This window comes from Rhinoraja longicauda, chromosome 7 (assembly GCF_053455715.1).
Source record: "Rhinoraja longicauda isolate Sanriku21f chromosome 7, sRhiLon1.1, whole genome shotgun sequence".
In the NCBI taxonomy this organism is placed as follows: Eukaryota; Metazoa; Chordata; class Chondrichthyes; order Rajiformes; family Arhynchobatidae; genus Rhinoraja; species Rhinoraja longicauda.
This window is the reverse complement of record NC_135959.1, coordinates 46,180,786-46,204,226: the sequence shown is the minus strand read 5'-3', so window position 1 is coordinate 46,204,226 and position 23,441 is coordinate 46,180,786. Positions and strand designations below refer to the sequence as shown.

The window sequence follows — 23,441 nt, the reverse complement described above, 5'->3', positions numbered from 1 at the left end:
GCACTTTGTTCTTTTAGGTTGCGATGCCTAAATAAGAACTCAACGGTAAAGGAGCTTTACCTTAGAATAATATCAAACTATCTCCCCTCCTTCTGGAATAACTGATCAGAGATATTTGAAAACCCAAATATGTTTTAATGCAAGGCAAAGCATCAGCACCATACTATTTGTAACATCCCCACTACTACTTAATGTGCAGTGCTTCATAAGTTCAGAAGTTATAGGAGCAGAATTAGGCCATTCAGTCCATCAAGACTACTCCGCCATTCAATCACGGGCGATCTATCTTTCCCTCTCAACCCCATTCCCCTGCCTTCTCCCCATAACCCCCTACACCCTTACTAATCAAGAATCTGTCAATTCCCGCCAAAAAAAAAACATTGATGGCCTCCACAACATACTGTGGCAATGAATTCCACAAATTCACCACCCTCTGACTAAAGAAATTCCTCTTCATCTCCTTTCTAGAGCAACGTCCTTTTATTTTGAGGCAACGGCCTCAGGCCCTAGACTCTCTCACTAGTGGAAACATCCTCTTCACATCCGCTCTATCCAGGCCTTTCAATATTCATTAAGTTTCAATGAGGTCCCTTCATCCTTCTAAACTCGCTGTTGGTGCTTGCTGGAAACCTTCTGAATGTAGCTAAATTGGCACTCTGCATCCAACTGAGTTGAGTGGGATCTTTGACCCATTACATCCATTCCACCTCCACCTCAAGCCTCGCTGATTAGACTCAACGATCATGCAAGCAATGCATGCAATCAATCAGATGGCATGCAAGCAATTTTATACACGGGAGGCTTTTCTTTTTTCATACCATAATAGGATCATAATTCACACAGCTCCTGCCACACAAATTTTACGAGTTTTGCACACTTGATTTTTTCTCAATCAAAAACAACTTGTAACTGCTTTGATTCAATTGGTAAAGTAGGTGATTAACTGAATGATGTGATCCAAGGCTAATTTCCAGTTTGTTTTACCCGATATAAGGTGGATTAGGTACAGTTGGGTTCAGCCTGTCTACATTAAGGGAGTTAAAATTCAGTCCTGTTGCTTATGCCGCTGAATACTGATTCAATAGTCAACCGTGCTTTTTATTGTCACATTTGTTAATTGTTAACACAGTGAAATTCTTTTCCATACAAACAGTCCAGTAGAGTTTCACCATACCCCCGATCAGCAAGTGTACAGGAATAATATACTGAGCGCATGAAAGATCATGTAAGGTCAGGGTCATACTCAGCAGTAATATCGCCAAATTAACACGTAGCCTGATAAGTCACTTGGAAGGCTCTTCTATAAATAATAACTGAGACAAGTGAAAAGAATAGCAGGGGGACAATTGGTAAAGGTAACATTTCAGTTCAAATACAATGTGCTCCACGGCCATTATAAGTAACACATTTTATAATGAATCTCAGGATTGTTTCAAAGTAAATGAATGCGTAAATGTAAGATATATCATCTTTAGCGTTAAAATCCATTCTGATGGTTGAAAAACAAACCTCAACACCGTTTATGCAAGAGAAAAGGTGAAGAAAAACAGAATACATTTTGAAATAATACTCACCAAGTTTCTTGTGCCCTCTGGTGCTGCCAAATGGCATTGAATGTATGAATTAAAAACTTGTACAGCATGTTGAGTAAAAAAATCTTTATGGAAATGCTTGTTATCTTGCACAAGCGTCAGCCAAGATTCAAGGAGTTTATCATATGCCTCCATGTACACCATGTCATCCTTGTCCAGCTAAGAAGAAAAAAAAATCTGTACCTTAATTACTGTAATTGAACAGGGAGTAAACACACAGAACTAAATAGACCCATTTCCCACTGAACAAAATAGCATACAAGAACACCTAGAAATGATTAGAAGCACTGGACTTTTTTCCATAACTGTTCTGAAAATCGTCAAAATGCTTTCTAGCTGAATATTTTTCTTTACATTTGCTTTTCAATAAAAATAATAAAAACTACTGATACCGTATCAAATATGAAATGCTGCAAAACAATAATTTGTACAATTGCCTTTAAGTTTATGCATTTAGTAGAAATAGTCTTTTAGGGAAAATAGAAGGGCGGCATGGTGGCGCAGCGGTAGAGTTGCTGCCTTTCAGCGCCTGACACGGGCTTGATCATGACTACGGCTGCTGTCTGTACGGAGTTTGTACAATCTCCTTGTGTCTGAGTGGGTCTTCTCCCACATTCCAAAGATGTATAGCTCTGTGGGTTAATTGGCTTCAGTAAAAATTGTAAATTATCCCTAGCGCGTAGGATAATACTAGTGTATTGGAAGCGCTGGTCAGCGCGGACTCGGTGGGCCGACAGGTCTGTTTTAGCGCTGTATCTCTACACTAAAATAGTACGCAAAAGCGCAAACAACACTCGAGGAACCAGTATTGACAAATAGATTTAGTAGAGTTTGTATCTTCCTTATATTCAAGTAATAATCAGTTCAATAAATTACAATCTTTGGCTTTCCTCTGTTCCAAAGACCCCATTAGAAAGGTGCTTTGAGTTAGAGAAAGAGGGTGGGGTGAAAAAGACTAAGGGATTTTTTTCTGTAATGGGGACCATGTCTAGGCGACATACATTCTGTTAATGTCAGCTAAGACGAAGATGAATACTTGTTAAGCTCAGCTGATTTGTCTGGTGAAGCATAAATAGATGGGGATGAATGAGGGTAAAGATAAAACTGTAAAATCCTGAACTTTGCAGTTGCTGAAAATCTGAAATAAAAAGACAATGCTGTGATTAACAAGCACTGTTTTTAGATGGCACTAACAACAATACTTCTGTCACCAGGACAATCTTGGACCCTGCCTCATCATAGACAGCAAAAAGCAACTGAAAAGGTGAGTGAAATTGGTCGAGAGATTTGAGGTACGGAAAGTCTAGAATGCAGGGTCTTGGCAGCACAAGTCACAGCTACCAATGGCAGAACAATTAAATTTGGGGCTGATTAAGAAGCCAGGAGTGGAATAAACAGATTTCTTGGACGGATGCAGAGCTCAAAGAAATCAGAAAAGATGCAATCATGATAGATTTGAAAATGACGATTTTAAAACTGAGGTACTGTAATCAATTGGAAGTTGTTGTAGTTCAGCAATCAGAGTGACAATGGGTGAATGGAGTAGCAGTTAAATAGCAAATTCAAACAATGGAATGAGATCAGCTGCCAGAATGTACTGGATTAATCAAATAAAAGATAACAAAATACTATGGAAAGTAGCTTCAGCAGTTGAGCTCAAGCAAGTGTGCAAACTCATAATACGGAGGATTATAGTCATAGGGCTAATATGTAGTCTATGCATCAATGTGACATCAAGGCTGGGAACAAACACTGTCAGTTTTGCCAAGTTACCAAGGGGAGGGCTGAAGACAATGGTTGGGAAATAAAGTTTGTGATAACTAAACTTATCTATAGCATTGGTCTGTTAAAAATCAAGAATGTAACAAAATAAAATAAATCCCTCTCTTCAGAATAAAACAATGCAGGTCATGAAATGAATCCGCAATCTTTGGTTATGTAATTTTCTGCACCATATTCACATACAAACTATTTGATGCTATTCAGATCATTTCCAAATTTGACATTGCATGCATTTTTCAACATTGTAAATTTTATAATAGTTGCTTTTTCATTAAAAAGTGGTTATTTGATACTAATATAGCATTAGAAGAGTGTTTGTACAAATTAATAACAAAAATGAATTAATTTTGGAATGTTTTAAATTCAAGGCAGACGTTAAATCAAATTGTGTCAAGATGAAATACAAGAACACTTACCACTTCTTCTAGGGCTGCACTCCGTCCAAAAGAGCAGGTGATATGTGTGAGGCAGTTTATGAAAGAAGAAAACAGTTCACTTGGAATGGCTGTTAAAATACTACGTGGGAACTCTGAAATCAAGTTGCTCATAATATTGGAAATTCCCACTGCTTCAGAGTCCTCAATTTCTATCCTAGAAAATTCAATGAGCTTGAAGTTAATTTCTACTTAACACAAACAGTAATAATCAAAATAGCAAAATTGGCTTGTCAAAGAAAATTTCAGAGTCTGAAGCTCTGTAATTTTATTCATATTTATAGTTTTGAATTAAGATTAAATGATGATTTGTTTAACTAGAATTAAATTTATTTTCTTCCCCCCTCCCCCATTTGAATAGGAACAATTTATTCTGATCTTTTGAGATCCAGTATGTAATTTATGTTGGTGGCATTGCTCCTCCATTTTTAGGGCAGACCTGTCAGATTCTTAAAATACACAAAGTAAGCATTCAACGCTACGATATTTTGCAAACTGCAAGAAATAATTAGAGTATGTATCATTAAAGCTCCAAGTAATTTTCCTGTTCTATCAAGACCGAAAGAGCAGCGTCTAAAAAAAGAAACCAGGGAAAGCCTCTGAAGAAAAATTGGAAAGTCCCTAGTATAAATATCTGCCAGGCATTGTCCTGACCCCGTCTCTATTCCAGCTTTATCTACCCCCCCCCCCCACAATGAGTCTGACGAAGTGCCCCCTACCCAAAACGCTGCCTATCCATGTCCTCCAGGATCCTGCCTGACCTGCTGAGTTAATATAGCACTGTGTGTTCCACATCGTGCAATGGTTATATCGTTAAATTAAATTAATTAAATGCCCCTAGAATAATCAGAGGGGGTATTTCTGCTCCAGTGTCTTTATCATGCATTGGAGCTGGTGATACCTTCTTGGCACTGTAAGAATGATCAATTGTTATTTATTCACAAATCTTATCATTCAGCATTGACCAACAGTAAGACACCTAGTTTCATTCAATCCTTTGCTGGTGCCTCTGCTTTTAGCACCATTCAATAGACAATAGGCAATAGGTGCAGGGGGAGGCCATTCGGCCCTTCGAGCCAGCACCGCCATTTAATGTGATCATGGCTGATCATTCTCAATCAGTACCCCGTTCCTGCCTTTTTCCCATACCCCCTGACTCCGCTATCCTTAAGAGCTCTATCTAGCTCTCTCTTGAATGCATTCAGAGAATTGGGCTCCACTGCCTTCTGAGGCAGAGAATTCCACAGATTCACAACTCTCTGACTGAAAAAGTTTTTCCTCATCTCAGTTCTAAATGGCCTACCCCTTATTCTTAAACTGTGGCCCCTTGTTCTGGACTCCCCCAACATTGGGAACATGTTTCCTGCCTCTAACGTGTCCAACCCCATAATAATTTTATACGTTTCGATAAGATCTCCTCTCATCCTTCTAAATTCCAGTGCATACAACCGTAGTCGCTCCAGTCTTTCAACATATGATAGTCCCGCCATTCCGGGAATTAACCTAGTAAACTTACGCTGCACGCCCTCAATAGCAAGAACATCCTTCCTCAAATTTGGAGACCAAAACTGCACACAGTAAGTACTCCAGGTACGGTCTCACTAGGGCCCTGTACAACTGCAGAAGGACCTCTTTGCTCCTATACTCAACTCCTCTTGTTATGAAGGCCAACATTCCATTGGCTTTCTTCACTGCCTGCTGTACCTGCATACTTCCTTTCAGTGACTGATGCACGAGGACACCCAGATCTCGTTGTACGTCCCCTGTTCCTAACTTGACACCATTCAGATAATACTCTGCCTTCCTATGCTTACCACCAAAGTGGATAACCTCACACTTATCCACATTAAACGGCATCTGCCATGCATCCGCCCACTCACACAACCTGTCCAAGTCACCCTGCAACCTCATAGCATCTTCCTCACAGTTCACACTACCACCCAGCTTTGTATCATCTGCAAATTTGCTAATGGTACTTTTAATCCCTTCATCCAAGTCATTAATGTATATTGTAAATAGCTGCGGTCCCAGCACCGAGCCTTGCGGTACCCCACTAGTTACTGCCTGCCATTCTGAAAGGGACCCATTTATCCCCACTCTTTGCTTTCTGTCTGTCAACCAATTTTCTATCCATGTCAGTACCCTTCCTCCAATACCTTGTGCTCTAATTTTGCCCACTAATCTCCTATGTGGAACCTTGTCAAAGGCTTTCTGAAAGTCAAGGTACACCACATCCACCGGCTCTCCCCTGTCAATTTTCCTAGTTACATCCTCAAAGAATTCCAGAAGATTAGTCAAGCATAATTTCCCCTTCGTAAATCCATGCTGACTCGGAACAATCCTGTTACTACTATCCAAATGCTCCGCAATTTCGCCTTTTATAATTGACTCCAGCATCTTCCCCACCACTGATGTCAGACTAACTGGTCTATAATTTCCTGTTTTCTCTCTCGCTCCTTTCTTAAAAAGTGGGACAACATTAGCTACCCTCCAATCCACAGGAACTGATCCTGAATCTATAGAACATTGGAAAATGATCACCAATGCATCCACAATTTCTAGCGCCACCTCCTTAAGTACTCTGGGATGCAGACCATCAGGCCCTGGGGATTTATCAGCCTTCAGTCCCATCAGTCTACCCAACACCATTTCCTGCCTAATGTGGATTTCCTTCAGTTCCTCTGTCACCCTAGGATCTCTGGCCACTAGAACATCTGGGAGATTGCTTGTATCTTCCTTAGTGAAGACAGATCCAAAGTACCGGTTCAACTCGTTGCCATTTCCTTGTTCCCCATAATAAATTCCCCCGCTTCTGTCTTCAAGGGACCCACATTTGCCTTGACTATTTTTTTCCTCTTTACATACCTAAAAAAGCTTTTACTATCCTCCTTTATATTTTTGGCTAGTTTACCCTCGCACCTCATCTTTTCTCCCCATATTGCCTTCTTAGTCATCTTCTGTTACTCTTTAAAAGAGTCCCAATCCTCTGGCTTCCCATTCTTCTTTGCTTTGTTGTAACTCTGCTCTTTTATATTTATGCTGTCCTTGACTTCCGTTGTCAGCCACGGGTGCCTCTTACTCCCCTTGGAATCGTTCCTCCTCTTTGGGATAAATTGATCCTGCAACTTCTGCATTATTCCCAGGAATACCTGCCATTGCTGTTCCACCATCTTCCCTGCTAGGGCCTCCTTCCAGTCAATTCTGGCCAGCTCCTGCCTCATGCCTCTGTAATCCCCTTTGCTGTACTGTAATACTGACACTTCCGATTTTCCCTTCTCCCTCTCAATTTGTAGAGTAAAACTTATCATATTGTGATCACTGCATCCTAATGGCTCTTTTACCTCGAGTCCCCTTATCAGATCAGGTTCATTACACAACACTAAATCCAGAATTGCCTCTCCCTAGTAGGCTCCAGAACAAGCTGTTCTAAGAATCCATCTCGGAGACAATCCACAAACTCTCTTTCCTGGGGTCCATTACCAACCTGATTTTCCCAGTCTACCTGCATGTTGAAATCTCCCATAATCACCGTAGCATTACATTTGCGACATGCCAATTTTAGCTCCTCATTCAACTTGCACCCTATGTCGAGGCTACTGTTTGGGGGCCTGTAGATAACTCCCATTAGGGTCTTTTTACCCTTACAATTCCTCATTTCTACCCATACTGATTCTACATCTCCTGATTCTATGTCCCCCCTTGCAAGGGAGTGAATATCATTCCTCACCAACAGAGCGACCCCACCCCCTCTGCCCACCTGTCTGTCTTTTCTATATGTTGTGTACCCCTGAATATTCAGTTCCCAGCCCTGGTCCTCTTGTAGCCATGTCTCAGTGATTCCCACAACATCACACTTGCCAATGTCTAACTGAGCCTCAAGCTCGTCCACTTTATTTCTTATACTTCGCGCATTTAAATACAACACTTTAATTTCCGTATTCACCTCCCCTCTCACACCGGTCACAATTGGCCCTGACCTTACTCTCTTATCCCTTCTAGAACTTCCCTCCCCATTCATTCGAGAGTCCTTTGCAATTTCTCCTATATTTGCTTCCCCTTTAACTCCATCTCCACATTCCCTGCTTGCCATGTTGCAGTTACTCTCTAGGAAATACTGGGGCTCACACACACATCCCACTCTACCTTAACTCACTTATTTAAATTTCAATGGAAAGTAAAAATAGGTTTGGATAAAAACACAATGTGCTGAAGTAATTCAGCGGGTCCGGCGTCATCTCTGAAAGGAATGGATAGGTTTGTGAACCTCTTCAGTCTGAACACCAATGCATCAGCAGTTTCTCTGTATCCCCTTTTTATGTTTAGCTAAGTTCTACAAACCAATAAATATTCCAGGACCCTCAAAGAAAATTAACCTCAGCAGGAGTTACAGTAGCAACACCACAAATGACCTCAGGACTGTGTTCAGATGGTAAAGAACAATCATAGATTTACAACAAATTTTCCTTTAAAGTATTGTGGAGTATGTGTACCAAAATATTGCCTATGGCATGAAACCTCACTTCCCAGGAATAAACATTAGGTGTATACGCGCTCCTCTGCTTTCTGCTTTTAGTTTAGGTTAGAGATACAGCATGAAAACAGACCCTTCGGCTCAGCGAGTCCACACCAACCATCGATCACCTGTCATCCCACTTTCTCATCCACTCCCTACACAAGAAGGGCAATTCACAAAGGTCAATTAACTTACAAGCCCGCACGTCTTAGGGATATGGGAGGAAACCGGAGCACCTGGAGGAAATCCATGCTGTTACAGGGAGAACGTGTAAACACTACGCAGTCAGCAACAGAGGTCTGGATTGAACCTGGATCTCTGGCGCTGTGAGGCAGTAGGCCTATCAACTGCTCCACTGTGCTGCCTGCACCCACGCAGTCTCCCCATGCCAGTATTTACCAAGACTAGATACGATGGGCCTACATTGGTGGTCTGAACTCCCATGGTAGCAGGGTCACAGACAGCACACAGAAAATGTGCCATCATTTCTGCCTAATAGGTTCTCACTGTAGCAAAGCCCTGGACACAACTTGGCCATTCAGAGACTTTTACGACCGCTAGAACTAAATTAAAACTTTAATTAATAAAAGTAACTAAAATAAAACATTTATTAAAAAAGTTAACCTAAAGCAAAATAATTTCAATAAGCGTTCCCATTTGCCACCTTACTTGCATCGCTGCAATCCCTAGTGATGCCAATGAGATCCCAGATCACACTCCTTGTTGGCTATTCTGAATCCTAGTTTAACAGTGCACAATCAAACATTGTCATACACATGGGAACAGGCCCTTCGGCCTAACTTCATCGCGCCGACCAAGGTGACCCGTCTAAGCTATTCCCACCAAGCTGCATTTGGCCCATATATCCCTCTAATTCTTTCCCATCCATGTACACATCCATTTATCTTGTAAATATTGTTATAGCACCTGCATTAACTACCTCCCATGTCAGCTCGTTCCAGATACCGACCAGCCTCGATGTGAAAAAGTTGCCCCTCGGGTTCCTATTAAATCTTTCCCCTCTCACCTTAAACCTATGTTTCTAGTTCTTGATTCCCCTACTCTGGGTAAAGGACTCATTCATGGTGCATTCACCATATCTATCTCAATAAAATTTTACACAAAAAATCATTTGAAATGGTTAAACACAGGTGATTCCATTCAGAACCAGCAATCTTCACCAGTGTGACCCACCCATCCTATTTAACTCCCAGGAGGTAAAAAGCAGCAAGTATAATTCTACAAAATTACTTTGTATGTTATTAACAGACACAAATTTATCTTATTGTCTAATAAATTAAGAGCATACCCATTAATCATATTGAGTAGTCCTTCAATGAAATGAGCTAGGTAATCAATCTGAGCTCTCTCATCAGGAAATATAGGTCCATGGATCGAGGCTAGTTGTGCCAGACATTGCAAAGAGTCCTGGGCCATGTCAGAATCTTCTCTGATTTTGCGATGTACCTATAATGGAACAAAAAATGTCTCAAATTCTATATACTTTGAGTGAATGCATTAAAACTTGGATTTTTTTTGCACCACTGAATTACTTCAAATAATGGACAATGTAAAATTGTGTAGGAAAATAACTGCAGATGCTGGTACAAATCGAAGGTATCACAAAATGCTGGAGTAACTCAGCAGGTCAGGCAGCATCTCTGGATAGTAGGAATGGTTGATGTTTTGGGTCGAGACCCTTCTTCAGACTGATGTCATGGGCGGCGGGACAAAGAAAGGATATAGGTGGAGACAGGAAGACAGTGGGAGAACTGGGAAGGGGAAGGGAAGAGAGGAACAGAGGAAATTGAGTCAGTCGGTAATTAAAGTAATCTTGCATTTTGACTGGTTCCAATTACTCAGTATTCAAACACTAGCAAACAACACTGGCTACCAAAGACTTGCGAAACGGCTATTTATATATACATGGATAACCCCCACAGAGTAATTTGGGGTTTAGTTTGTTAAATCCCAACATAGAGAAGCTTTAACAGTTGACTGCCAAAATGAATACATTGCTCAAAAATACAGAAATATAGTTCCTTATAGAGTGCCCTCCATAATATTTGGGACAAAGACCCATCATTTATTTATTTGCCTCTGTGCTCCACAATTTGAAATTTGTAATAGAAAAAAATCACATGTGGTTAAAGTGCACATTGTCAGATTTTAATAAAGGGCATTTTTATACATTTTGGTTTCACCATGTAGAAATTACAGCAGTGTTTATACATAGTCCCCCCATTTCAGGGCACCATAATGTTTGGGACACAGCAGTCTCATGTAAATGAAAGTAGTCATGTTTAGTATTTTGTTGCATATCCTTTGCCTGCAATGACTGCATGAAGTCTTCGATTCATGGAGATCACCAGTTGCTGGGTGTCTTCTCTCTGGTGATGCTCCGCCAGGCCTGTATTGCAGCCATCTTTAGCTTATGCTTGTTTTGGGGGCTAGTCCCCTTCAGTTTTCTCTTCAGCATATAAAAGGCATGCTCAATTGGGTTCAGATCAGGTGATTGACTTGGCCACTCAAGAATTGACCATTTTTTTAGCTTTGAAAAACTCCTTTGTTGCTTTAGCAGTATGTTTGGGATCATTGTCTTGCTGTTGAATGAACTGTGGGCTAATGAGTTTTGAGACATTTGTTTGAGCTTGAGTGGGTAGATTGTGTCTATACAGTTCAGAATTCATTATGCTACTACCATCAGCAGTTGTATCATCAATGAAGATAAGTGAGCCAGTACCTTCAGCAGCCATACATGCCCAGGCCATAACACCCCCACCACCGTGTTTCACAGATGAGGTAGTATGCTTTGGATCTTGGGCAGTTCCTTTTCTCCTCCATACTTTGCTCTTGCCATCACTCTGATATGTTCATCTTCATCTCATCTGTCCACAAGACCTTTTTCCAGACTATGGTTGCACTTTTAAGTACTCCTTGGCAAACTGTAACATGGCCATACTATTTTTGTGGCTAACTAAGTTTGCATCTTGCAGTGTAGCCTCTGTATTTCTGTTCATGAAGTCTTCTGCGGACAGTGGTCATTGACAAATCCACACCTGACTCCTGAAGAGTGTTTCTGATCTGTCGGACAGGTGTTCGAGGATTTTTCTTTATTATAGAGAGAATTCTTCTGTCATCAGCTGTGGAGGTCTTCCTTGGCCTGCCAGTCCCTTAGCGATTAGTAAGCTCACCAGTGCTCTCTTTCTTCTTAATGATGTTCCAAACAGTTGATTTTGGTAAGCCAAAGGTTTGGCTGATGTCTCTTACAGTTTTATTCTTGTTTCTCAATCTCACAATGGCTTCTGACTTTCATTGGCACAACTTTGGTCCTCATGTTGATAAACACCAGTAAAAGTTTCCAAAGATGATGGAAAGACTGGAGGAAAGACTAGGTGCTGAGAGCTCTATTATACCTGCATTAAGGAGGCAATTAAACACACCTGAACAATTACAAATGCCTGTGAAGCCATCTGTCCCAAACATTATGGTGCCCTGAAATGGGGGAGACTATGTATAAACATAGCTGTAATTTCTACATGGTGAAACCAAAATGTATAAAAATGGCCTTTAATAAAATCTGACAATGTGCACTTTAACCACATGTGATTTTTACTATTACAAATCTCAAATTGTGGTGCACAGAGGCAAATAAATAAATGATGGGCCTTTGTCCCAAATATTATGGAGGGCACTGTACTTCACATGGCTAGATCAAAAGTTAAAAAATGTCTTTGTACATTTAATCCAGTTCAGAATATGGCCCTAGTTAATAATGTCAGATTAGTTTAATCAAGTTCTGACAACCCTTTAGAACTGTGCTTTATGCTATGCGTGTATGCAGTAACTCCTGCAGTTGGTGTTAAAATGTGTGCGACTTTGCTTCATATTTATCATATAGTGGTTTAAGATGTAATATACATGGAAGTAATTGTAAACATTCAATATCTATGAATAAAACTTTGAAAGAAGCCTCAAAATTATACCTTCTGCTCCGTGGGAGTTTCTCGCTTTAATACTAAAATAAAAGTAATGTCACCGGCAAGAGTTTGGCACATATGGTGACTTTATTTTTCAATAGAGGGGCAAGTCAAAATTCATAAATGTAGCATAGACGAATGGCCTCCAAGTACTTTTATTAACCCAGTTTCTGATTTAAGATTTTCTTTAAGATTAAAGTCTAATGATATCAAGTGATATTAACAATGCTGTGCAAAATACCTCCAAGATGACCTAGAGCTAGAAATTTAAACAGGATTTTTTGAATTTTTAAAAAATGTTGATAAATACTCAGTTGCAAGACAAAGTAACACATCAATAATTTACTGCATCCTCCAAATTTATTAAAACTTGCATCAAGGTAGTGCAGCATGCATCAGAAGTTAATCTGCAGATTTTAAGCTAATGGCGGAGTGATGGCACTAGAGGATGGCGACTCTTTGCATGCTGGTCCCAGAAGAATCTGCTATCATACATTACAATTGCTCCGCTCTTTTAAATATTTATTTCAATAGCAGAACTATCTTTAATCGGACTATATCTTGCACTAAATGTTGTACCCTTTTTCTATACACTCTGGACGGCCTGATTGAAATCATGTATAGTCTTTGACTGGATAGCACACAATAACATGATTTTCACTGTACCTCGGTACATATGACAATATTAAACTAAACTAAAACAGTGGAAAAATCAAGCAGAAGAGGAAAGCCATCCAACCTTTATCAGAAATTTGAAGTAAAGTAGAAATTAGGGATTACAGTATTTTTTCACTTGCCACATGCTATTACACAGCTTCCAACATCTTAAATTATTGTAATAAATTGGATTGACATTAATTTTTACTGAGCAAAATAGACATTAAAAAGTCTAATAGATTACTAAATCAGTTGTGGGGTAAAATTTACTTTCCCATTAATATAGCAACATATTTGTGGATTGATCCTATCAGATACAATACTATAAAGAAAATCTCCAATACGATTTCTTGCAAAGACATACCAATATATAAACAATTTACTAACAAAATTCTTCAAGGATCTCATTCACCTTTACATGATTAGCAACACTGAAATATAATGCAAAACATATATGGAAGAGCTTCTCTGGTCTTCAACCCAATAACGAAATATATTTTTGGAATACTACTTACTGTAAAGAATAGATCCATAACTCTGCTGTCCAGAAGAGTGTCTCGCCAGGATTCTGTTGGCTTTAACATCACATTTTGGGAGGATTCAAACATAGCTATATAATGCCTACCCAGTTCTATGAAGTCAAGGTCAATAGACGAACATTACCAGGGGGAAAATACTTCTTAGCTACAACTAAAATGAGTTCAGAGGGAGACTGTAATGGAAATAAATCTTAAGCCATGTTAAATACATGGAATAACTGTGGCATGAGGCTAAGGAATAAAAGCATTTAACTGATCAGAAACAAGACCCATGAAGGGTCGGAAGATTAAAGTTTGATTATAATCATGTGGCATTCCATTGTGATATGATCACATAAATAACCACGGTATCTTAAATAACAAGAGGGGGCAAAAACAGCTTTAATTAACAGATGTCATGATTTATGAGAGATAGTTAAAACAGATTTTTCCATAACTGTCCCAATATCTTTTATTATATTCATTACAGTTATACATTTACATATACATGACAAACTGCAGTCATTAGTCTGTGCCACTCTTTTGATGCCGTAATGTACATACGACAGGTGTTAGCCTTGGATAGACTATGCCCCAGTCTAAGGCCACCGGCTCAAAGCCCACTTCAGAGGCAGGCACACAATCAAAGCTAATACTTTAGCGCAGAACCAAGGGTGTGCTGCTCTGCTGGAGATACGAATGTTAACACTGGATATTAAATAAAGGCCACTGCTTCGCTGGACATAATGGCATCATTTGAATTAGCACAAAAGAACTCAGTAGTCAAGACTTGTCCCTGAAATCATTACTTAAATTATCACATCAGTTATCTCATAGTTAATAATGGGACACTCTGCCATGAAGAAATTGTCTGCCAGTTATTCCTTACTTTGGAACAATAACTACAATTCAAAAATACTTCCTTGGCCGTCAAACACTTTGGGATGTCCTGAGGCATGGAAGGCACGAAATAAATACTGTGTTTTTTAAAAACCACTTGTAGATTGAACACGCAGAACTTTTCGGTCGTAATCTAAAAGCAGATTTTGGTCGTAATCTAAAAGCAGGCTAAAACTCAGCATTTATCAACACTTCTTGGAACACAATCTTGAAGCAGATGCCATTATTTAAAAAAATTAAAAATCATTAAAAATACGCATTTTGGTTGCAGAAACTTCAAACAAGCAATTGCATGAAATTATGTAGGTGGAATCTCAGTAAAGTTTGGACTTTCAGTTTTCATGAAAACAAAACTAGATAATATTGATAATTCACAGATAGTTCTATGAATTAAAGACAAGATTTTACAGTCTAATTATTATTGCTAGCCAATTTAAAAACAAAAGACTAAACAATTCAGACTGGCAAATGAATGGTGTAATTTTCCAACATAAATCTGGTTTCATTAACACCAGTTTCAAAATGCGACCATGCAATGATACTGCTTCACAATGCAAAACAAGAGTTATTAGGTTTCTTTTGAATGTACTAAAATTAAGTTTAACTTGGTTCAAACAGATCTGATATTTCTCTGCAGTCAAACTGGTTCTGATGGGAAATCTAAATGTAATAAAAGTCCTACATACCTATTTAGCAATATTCTTGGCTGTTTCTGCTTGCAGCTGGACGTCTGGTGAACTACCTCTGACTGAAGTTACATGATAATTACTTTATATGCTTAAAGAAAACTGTGAAGCGCAGATAATAAAAAAAAGCACAGCTGAAGAGCATCTCTAATGAAAGAAAGACCTATATATAGCTTTTCCCTGCTGCACTCATGCATTGTTTGGCTCTTGACTTGGAAGGCATTCCACAGATTTTACAGTGCTCCAGCAAAATCTACATTCTCAATTGACCAACAAAACAGGTAGTTTATGTGTCAATAGTTTTGCATCCTTAAAAATAAACATATTCTAATAGTTGGTGTACACTATTATTTTACAATTAAAATTTAAGTTCCATCCTACAGATGGAATATTTAGAATGTTTTAATGAGCTTATGGTATTTTAACGAGTTTGCTAAACATCCCGTTCTTTCAAAAAGTGAGAAGGATTTGCAAATAATTACTTTCAAAGTTATCATTGAGATGCAAAATGCAATTTTGATTTAATACCAATTACTTATCACAATAAAAGCTTCTAAAATTGTATTTAAAAAAACCACTTTGGATGTTTTAGTTTCATTATTTCTGAAAATTTGTCACCATGGGCACCTTAAAGAACAGGTCACATAAAAATCATGGTTACATTGTTAAAAATAGAGAAATGAACAGACATTTCATTGCAGTCATCTAAATGACTGGAATCAAAGGCAAAACTGCAAGAGCTTAAAGTGTTCACTTGCTTCAAATGATTAGAACTAGACTAGACAACTTGCAATCTCTTCAAAGCAGTTAGGTTTATTGGTACTATTTTACCAGGCACAATATTTAGCTGTCACATCCTGTTATTTTTTGCAAGACAATCCATACTAATGTACTGTTGACAATTTTGGCAACATAGGATTACTATACTATTTAGTTCACATCAACTCTCAAATAACTAGCAACAGCTAGTTACTCGGTTCAAAGAAGTTCTAAACATCAATACAAATAACTTAATATTCCTGGCCATAATAACACCGTAGGGTCGCTGGAACTATATTTACATCTGTGGAAAAACAATGTTAATGCTTCAGAGTGACACCAATGTAAGGTCATCAAAGGAAGCATTAATTCTGCTTCCCTTCCTGCAAATGTTGCCTAGTTTGCTAACTATTCCCAGTACTTTCTGTACTTATTTCACATTTCAGGCACCTGTAACATTTCCACAGGGAGGTAGGATGAAAATCCCCAAAATCCAGGTATTTTGCAATGAGGAACGACTGTAAATCAGCATAGGGATAATGAGTGAGCTGGATTTGGTGCTAGTCAAGACACTGGAAGCACAATTCTTGAGCACATCAAGTAACTCAGTGGTAGACACAAAATGCTGGAGTAACTCAGCGGGTCAGGTAGCATCTCTGGAGAGAAGGAATGGGTGACTTTTGGGTCGAGACCCTTCTTCAGACTGATGTCAGGGTAGGGGGTGGGAATAAGATAGAATGTAGTCGGAGACAGGAAGACTAGTGGAAGAACTGGGGAGGGGATAGAGAGGGAAAGCAGGGACTATCTGAAGTTACCTTTCTGAACTTCCTACACAAGTAACTCAGTGGGTCAGGCAGCATCTCTGGTGAAAAAGGATGTGTGATATTTCGGGTTGGGACCCTTCTATACAAGTCATCTGCAACATCCACACTTGTTAATATTAAGCAGGGAGGAGAAAAAAAGGATTATAAGTAGGCTGTTTATGGAAGGGAAAAAAAACAGGAGTCTGCATTCCATCCTATATTTTGTCTGTGCTGAAAGATACATTCACTTATAATATTTTGCTAATTAGGATTTTTCTTTTTAAACCAAACATTTAGCATACTTAAGTAACATAACCAAATAGTATGGTTTAAAAGAAAAATGACAACCTTTAAAAGCCTTCTTTTGTTTACCATTTTCTCTTCTAACCTCAAAATGTTACCCCCTTATTGAAGTATTGAAGTGGTTTTGCAGGAACCATACCTTGATATCATTGGTTTGTGAGCACGTAATTTGATTGGGGTGGTGCTTTAACAGCAAAATGCAATCCTATTTTCAACTGAAAAGCAAAATACATTCCAGTCATATGTATTAAACCAGATTTGGGACTTCAATATATCCCTAGTTGGGGCACAGAGGACCATAGTCGAGCATCTTCTACCACTTCCTTATTTTTAAGTTAGTGGAAGAATGGAAGTTGGGCTTCATTTTAACCAAAACGGCTTAGTAATCATAGTTTTCAAAGCTCAAACATTAATGTCCATTAAACACATGACTAACACCATGGAAGTACAATGAGCCTGAAAGGATATAATTTGGAGGAAGAAAGTTCCAGCTCAAGACTTGGTTAGCTAGTGCAAGGTAACGCTGGAACACAGAAGACATTTGAGCACTGAGGTTTTCCCGTCGGCTGAATTCCTGAAGCACCTCAACCGTCAAAACAAATATCTGCCGAAGGTCATCTTCCTGTATTTTCAGTAACAAGAACAAAAATAATCATGCTTGATCCAGTTACATGCAACACTAATTTTCATTCCTATTTTTTTGTTATTTTTTTAAAAAGCTTGGCCTTTCAAGTGTGGTCCTTCTGTTTGGTGAATCTCAGAGATGCAACTGAGTGGAGGTGAATATGTTTATTTGGAAAGCTGCATAGATAAATCTGAGAATGAAAAATCTAAATTATTTATGACTAGGGCGGCACAATAGTGCAGCAGTAGAGCTGCTGCCTTACAGCTCCAGAAATTGACAAAAACAATCCTGACTATGGGTGCTGTCTGTACGGAGTTTGTGACCGCGTGGGTTTTCTCCGGTAGTTCCTCCAAATACGTACAGGTTTGTAGGTTAATTGGCTTTGGTAAAATTGTAAATTGTCCCAAGCGTGTGGGATAATGCAAGTTTATGGGCTGAACACTGTGCAGCACGGAATAGGTGGACTGAAAGGCCTGTTTCTGCGCAGTATCTCTAAAGTCTAAAGTGTAAAGACTGGCCCTTGATTGCTTGATTACACAGAAATATATATTTTAAAGGAAGTACTGCTTCAGGTGTTTATTTTTAAGTTTCAGCAATAAATTCACACCCTAATAATGAAATGCTTTCTTCATCACTTCCATCTCTTTTCCTTCATTCCTTGGGTACAGGCAATGTGCAGCAGAATGGGATCAGGGGTCTGGTCAGCTGAGTAACGAGGGAAAGTTATCCACCAAATGAATACCTGAGGTGTACATTCAAGAAATTGGTGTGGCCTGAATCAGTTGATATCGCCCAATGAAAGTGTGAGTTACTACAATTGTCCCAAAGCTTGGTAGGGAAAGATGAAGTATGGCTCTCAGACAAATATGCATTAAAATGAACAAATATAGACACAAAATACTAGAGTAACTCCATGGGTCAGGCAGCACCAGTATTTTTTGTATAAACCAGCATTTCCCGCTCCTTGTTATTACATTAAAATCAACAAATATATTAACAGAATGCATTTTAAGATTTATCAGAGATCAAGTCATTGTAAAAGATACATTCTGAAGTTGTAAATAATGGCCCAATTCAAAGATGGTTTGATTAAACATAGATTTAGGTTTCATGATCTCATTGAAGATATATTATCTTTCAATAATTTTTCATATTAAGGAATCTTTTACCTGAAAATTTCTTTTGCAGCTCCCATGGAATTCCATACTGAGGCCAATATTGCTGGTTTTAGTGGAACTTGAGAATTCAGTCAATAATGCTGTTAGGATTGAACATGCCAATGTCTGCTGCAAGATGCATTAAAATATTTGTTTAAAACTGAATTACAGTAGGTACAGCTTCAAAATAAATTTATATTCCCAAGTCTATTTCACGTATTATCAAAGTCCTGGACATCCTAAAGGCTTTAAAGCAAGGTGAAAAGGCTGCCATTGAAGTGAGGCCGAGCTTCAAGGGTCGGTGATTTGGGTATTGGGGAGTGGGGCTGAGTGTGGAAGAGCTGATTGGAATCAATAGTGCTCATAAACTAAGGAATAATTAACACAAGGCTGGAAGGGATTACAAAAATATCTGAGTTTCAAGTTCCTTGGCCCATCACACGGGGACAAATGATTGAGAACTATCTTCAAGATAAAGTGGAACAATAGAAATAATTCTTTTAAGAAACTAAACTTTACCTAAATGGTCTGATGTAAAAAAAATAAGAATAACATTAAACTTAGGAGTACATATATACCATTTTAAGTTTAACATAAAGCTGCATTGAGGTTGGGGGTGGGATTTTAGCCATTGATCCTGGGTAAAATAAAGCTTGTGATTTAAAATATCATTCAACAACTAATTCTTCACACAAACAGGGCTTTGTTCCACATATAGGATCAGGCTCCCAAGATATAAAACTGATTCTGAAAAGTATAGAAATGGCTTGTACAGATTTGGTATGGCTGAAAAAGAATTATTTAAATATAATATTGAGATTTTATAAAATGAAGTTGTTAGCACTGAGCTGAATGCTACAGTATAATGTGTAGGAAGGAACTGCTGATGCTGGTTTACACCGAAGACAGACACAAAATGATGGAGCAACTCAGCGGGTCAGGCAGCCAGAGATGCTGACTTCATCTTATAATCGTAAACTTTGGAGAATCTAAAATTAGGAGGCTGAGGAGAGGAGGATATGCTTGTTTTTAAGCCTGATTTGTTTTTGACACTAAAGTAATAGCGGACAAGTTGGTACAGTGCGTTTCCTGCAGGATGTGGGAAGGTAGGGACTCAGCTGGAGCTTCTGGGAGCTACACCTGTAACAATTGTGTCCATTTGCAGCTCCTGAATGGACGTGTGGTGGAGTTGGAAAAGCAGCTGGATGACCTCAGGGCCATCCGGGAATGCGAGCGTTTCCTGGACAGGACCTACTGTGAGGCTGTCACGCCGGGTCCAGGTCGAGCGAAGGTGGGAGACCATTTCAGAGGGGAGTAAACATGGACTACAGGAGACCCTGGTGGCTGTGCCTATTGCAAACAGGTACACCCTCGTGGGAGCTGTCTGGGAGCATCAAAGATGCTTCCAGTCCGAGCGGCGGACAGTTCGCTGGCTCTAATCCAGGCAAGGAGACCCGACCGGGGAGACCGAAGTCGGGAAGAGCCATAGTAGTGGGTGACTCCATTGTCCGAGATTCTGTGGCCGCAGGCGGGACTTGAGGATAGTCTGTTGCCTCCCTGGTGCCAGGGTTCAAGACATCACAGATCGGCTTCAGAACATCCTAGCGAGGGAAGGCGATCAACCGGAAGTAGTTGTGCACGTGGGCACGAATGACGTCGGGAGGAAGAGGAAGGAGGTACTGCAACGTGTTTTAGAGTTGGGAAGAAGACTGAGAAGTAGGACGTCGAGGGTGGTTATCTCTGGATTGCTTCCTGTACCTCGTACTAGTGAGGGCAGAAACAGAGAGATCGGGGATATGAATCTATGCCTGTGGGATTGGTGCAGGGAGCAGAAATTTAGATTTCTAGACCACTGGGATCTCTTCTGGGGTAGGGGTGACCTGTACAAAAGGGCAAAGGATTCTAGAATAAATGCGAAGGAAAGTTCTAGATGGGATAAGAGAGTAAGGTCAGGGCCAATGGGAGGGGAGGTGAATACTGAAGTTAAAATTTTGTATTTAAATGCGCAAAGTATTTTTTTTAAAGTGGATGAGCTTGAGGCTCAGTTAGACATTGGCAAGTATGACGTTGTGGGAATTACAGAAACATGACTACATGAGGACCAGGGCTGGGAACTGAATATTCAGCGGTATACAACCTATCAAAAAGACAGACAGGTGGGCAGAGGGGGTGGGGTTGCTCTGTTGGTAAGGAATGATATTCACTCCCTTGCAAGGGGTGACATAGAATCAGGAGATGTAGAATCAGTATGGATAGAAATGAGAAATTGTAAGGGTAAAAAGACCCTAATGGGAGTTATCTACAGGCCCCCAAACAGTAGCCTCGACTTAGGGTGCAAGTTGAATCAAGAGTTAAAATTGGCATGTCGAAAATGTAATGCTGCGGTGGTTATGGGAGATTTCAACATGCAGGGAGACTGGGAAAATCAGGTTGGTACTGGACCCCAGGAAACGGAGTTTGTGGAGTGCCTCCGAGATGGATTCTTAGAACAGCTTGTACTGGAGCCTATCAGGGAGAAGGCAATTCTGGATTTAGTGTTGAGTAATGAACCTGATTTGATAAGGGAACTCAAGGTAAAAGAGCCATTAGGAGGCAGTGATCATAATATGATAAGTTTTAATCCACAAATTGAGAGGGAGAAGGGAAAATTGGAAGTGTCAGTATTACAGTATAGCAAAGGGGATTACAGAGGCATGAGGCAGGAGCTGGCCAGATTTGACTGGAAGGAGACCCTAGCAGGGAAGATGGTGGAACAACAATGGCAGGTATTCCTGGGAATAAAGCAGAAGTTGCAGGATCAATTCATCCCAAAGAGGAGGAAAGATTCTAAGGGGAGTAAGAGGCACCCGTGGCTGACAAGGGAAGTCAAGGACAGCATAAAAATAAAAGAGAATAAGTATAACATAGCAAAAAAGAGCGGGAAGCCAGAGGATTGGGACTCTTTTAAAGAGCAACAGAAGATAACTAAAAAGGCAATACGGGGAGAAAAGATGAGGCACGAAGGTAAGCTGGCCAATAATATAAAGGAGAATAGTAAAAGCTTCTTTAGGCATGTGAAAAGGAAAAAAATAGTTAAGGCAAATGTGGATCCCTTGAAGACAGAAGCAGGGGAATTTATTACGGGAAACAAGGAAATGGCAGACGAGTTGAACCGGTACTTTGGATCTGTCTTTACTAAGGAAGATACAAACAATCTCCCAGATGTTCTAGTGGCCAGAGATCCTAGGGTGACGGAGGAACTGAAGGAAATTCACATTAGGCAGGAAATGGTGTTGGGTAGACTGATGGGACTGAAGGCTGATAAATCCCCAGGGTCTGATGGTCTGCATCCCAGGGTACTTAAGGAGGTGGCTCTAGAAATCATGGACGCATTGGTGATCATTTTCCAATGTTCTATAGATTCAGGATCAGTTCCTGTGGATTGGGGGTACCAGTTAGTCTGACACCAGTGGTGGGGAAGATGCTGGAGTCAATTCTAAAAGACGAAATTGCGGAGCATTTGGATAGCAGTAACAGGATCGTTCCGAGTCAGCATGGATTTACGAAGGGGAAATCATGCTTGACTAATCTTCTGGAATTTTTTGAGGATGTAACTAGGAAAATGGACAGGGGAGGACCGGTGCATGTGGTGTACCTTGACTTTCAGAAAGCCTTCGACAAGGTCCCACATAGGAGATTAGTGTGCAAAATTAGAGCACATGGTATTGGGGGTAGGGTACTGACATGGATAGAAAATTGGTTGGCAGACAGAATGCAAAGAGTGGGGATATAAGGGTCCATTTCAGAATGGCAGGCAGAGACTAGTGGGGTACCGCAAGGCTCAGTGCTGGGACCGCAGCTATTTACAATATACATTAATGACTTGGATGAAGGGATTAAAAGTAACATTAGCAAATTTGCAGATGACACAAAGCTGGGGGACAGTGTGAACTGTGAGGAAGATGCTATGAGGTTGCAGGGTGACTTGGACAGGCTGTGTGAGTGGGTGGATGCATGACAGATGCAGTTTAATGTGGATAAGTGTGAGGTTATCCACTTTGGTGGTAAGAATAGGAAGGCAGATTATTATCTGAACGGTGTCAAGTTAGGAAAAGGGGACGTACAACGAGATCTGGGTGTCCTAGTGCATCAGTCACTGAAAGGAAGCATGCAGGTACAGACGGCATTGAAGAAAGCGAATGGAATGTTGGCCTTCATAACAAGAGGAGTTGAGTATACGAGCAAAGAGGTCCTTCTACAGTTGTACATGGCCCTAGTGAGACCTGGAGTACCTTGTGCAGTTTTGGTCTCCAAATTTGAGGAAGGATATTCTTGCAATTGAGGGCGTGCAGCGTAGGTTTACTATGTCAATTTCCGGAATGGCGGGACTGTCGTATGTTGAAAGACTGGAGCGACTAGGCTTATATTCACTGGAATTTAGAAGGATGAGAGGGGATCTTATTGAAACATATAAGATTATTAAGGGGTTGGACACGTTAGAAGCAGGAAATATGTTCCCAATGTTGGGGGAGTCCAGAACCAGGGGCCACAGTTTAAGAATAAGGGGTAGGCCATTTAGAACAGAGATGAGGAAAAACTTTTTCAGTCATAGAGTTGTAAATCTGTGGAATTCTCTGCTTCAGAAGGCAGTGGAGGCCAGTTCTCTGAATGCTTTCAAGAGCTATGTAGAGCTCTTAAGGATAGTGGAGTCAGGGTGTATGGGGAGAAGGCAGGAGTGGGGTACTGATTGAGA

General features: G+C 40.0%; 1 protein-coding gene across 1 annotated transcript in view; it reads right to left on the bottom strand.

The window, feature by feature from the left end:
- xpo4 (exportin 4) overlaps positions 1–23,441 on the bottom strand; it is a 100,200-nt gene that overhangs the window by 45,040 nt on the left and 31,719 nt on the right. Inside the window, exons 5-10 of the mRNA XM_078402434.1 lie at positions 18,722–18,838; positions 17,396–17,549; positions 13,474–13,586; positions 9,631–9,788; positions 3,791–3,965; positions 1,575–1,751 (exon numbers count right to left, since the gene is read on the bottom strand). Of these exons, the coding sequence (XP_078258560.1) occupies positions 1,575–1,751; positions 3,791–3,965; positions 9,631–9,788; positions 13,474–13,586; positions 17,396–17,549; positions 18,722–18,838 (894 nt within the window). The remainder of the gene's footprint in view (positions 1–1,574; positions 1,752–3,790; positions 3,966–9,630; positions 9,789–13,473; positions 13,587–17,395; positions 17,550–18,721; positions 18,839–23,441) is intronic.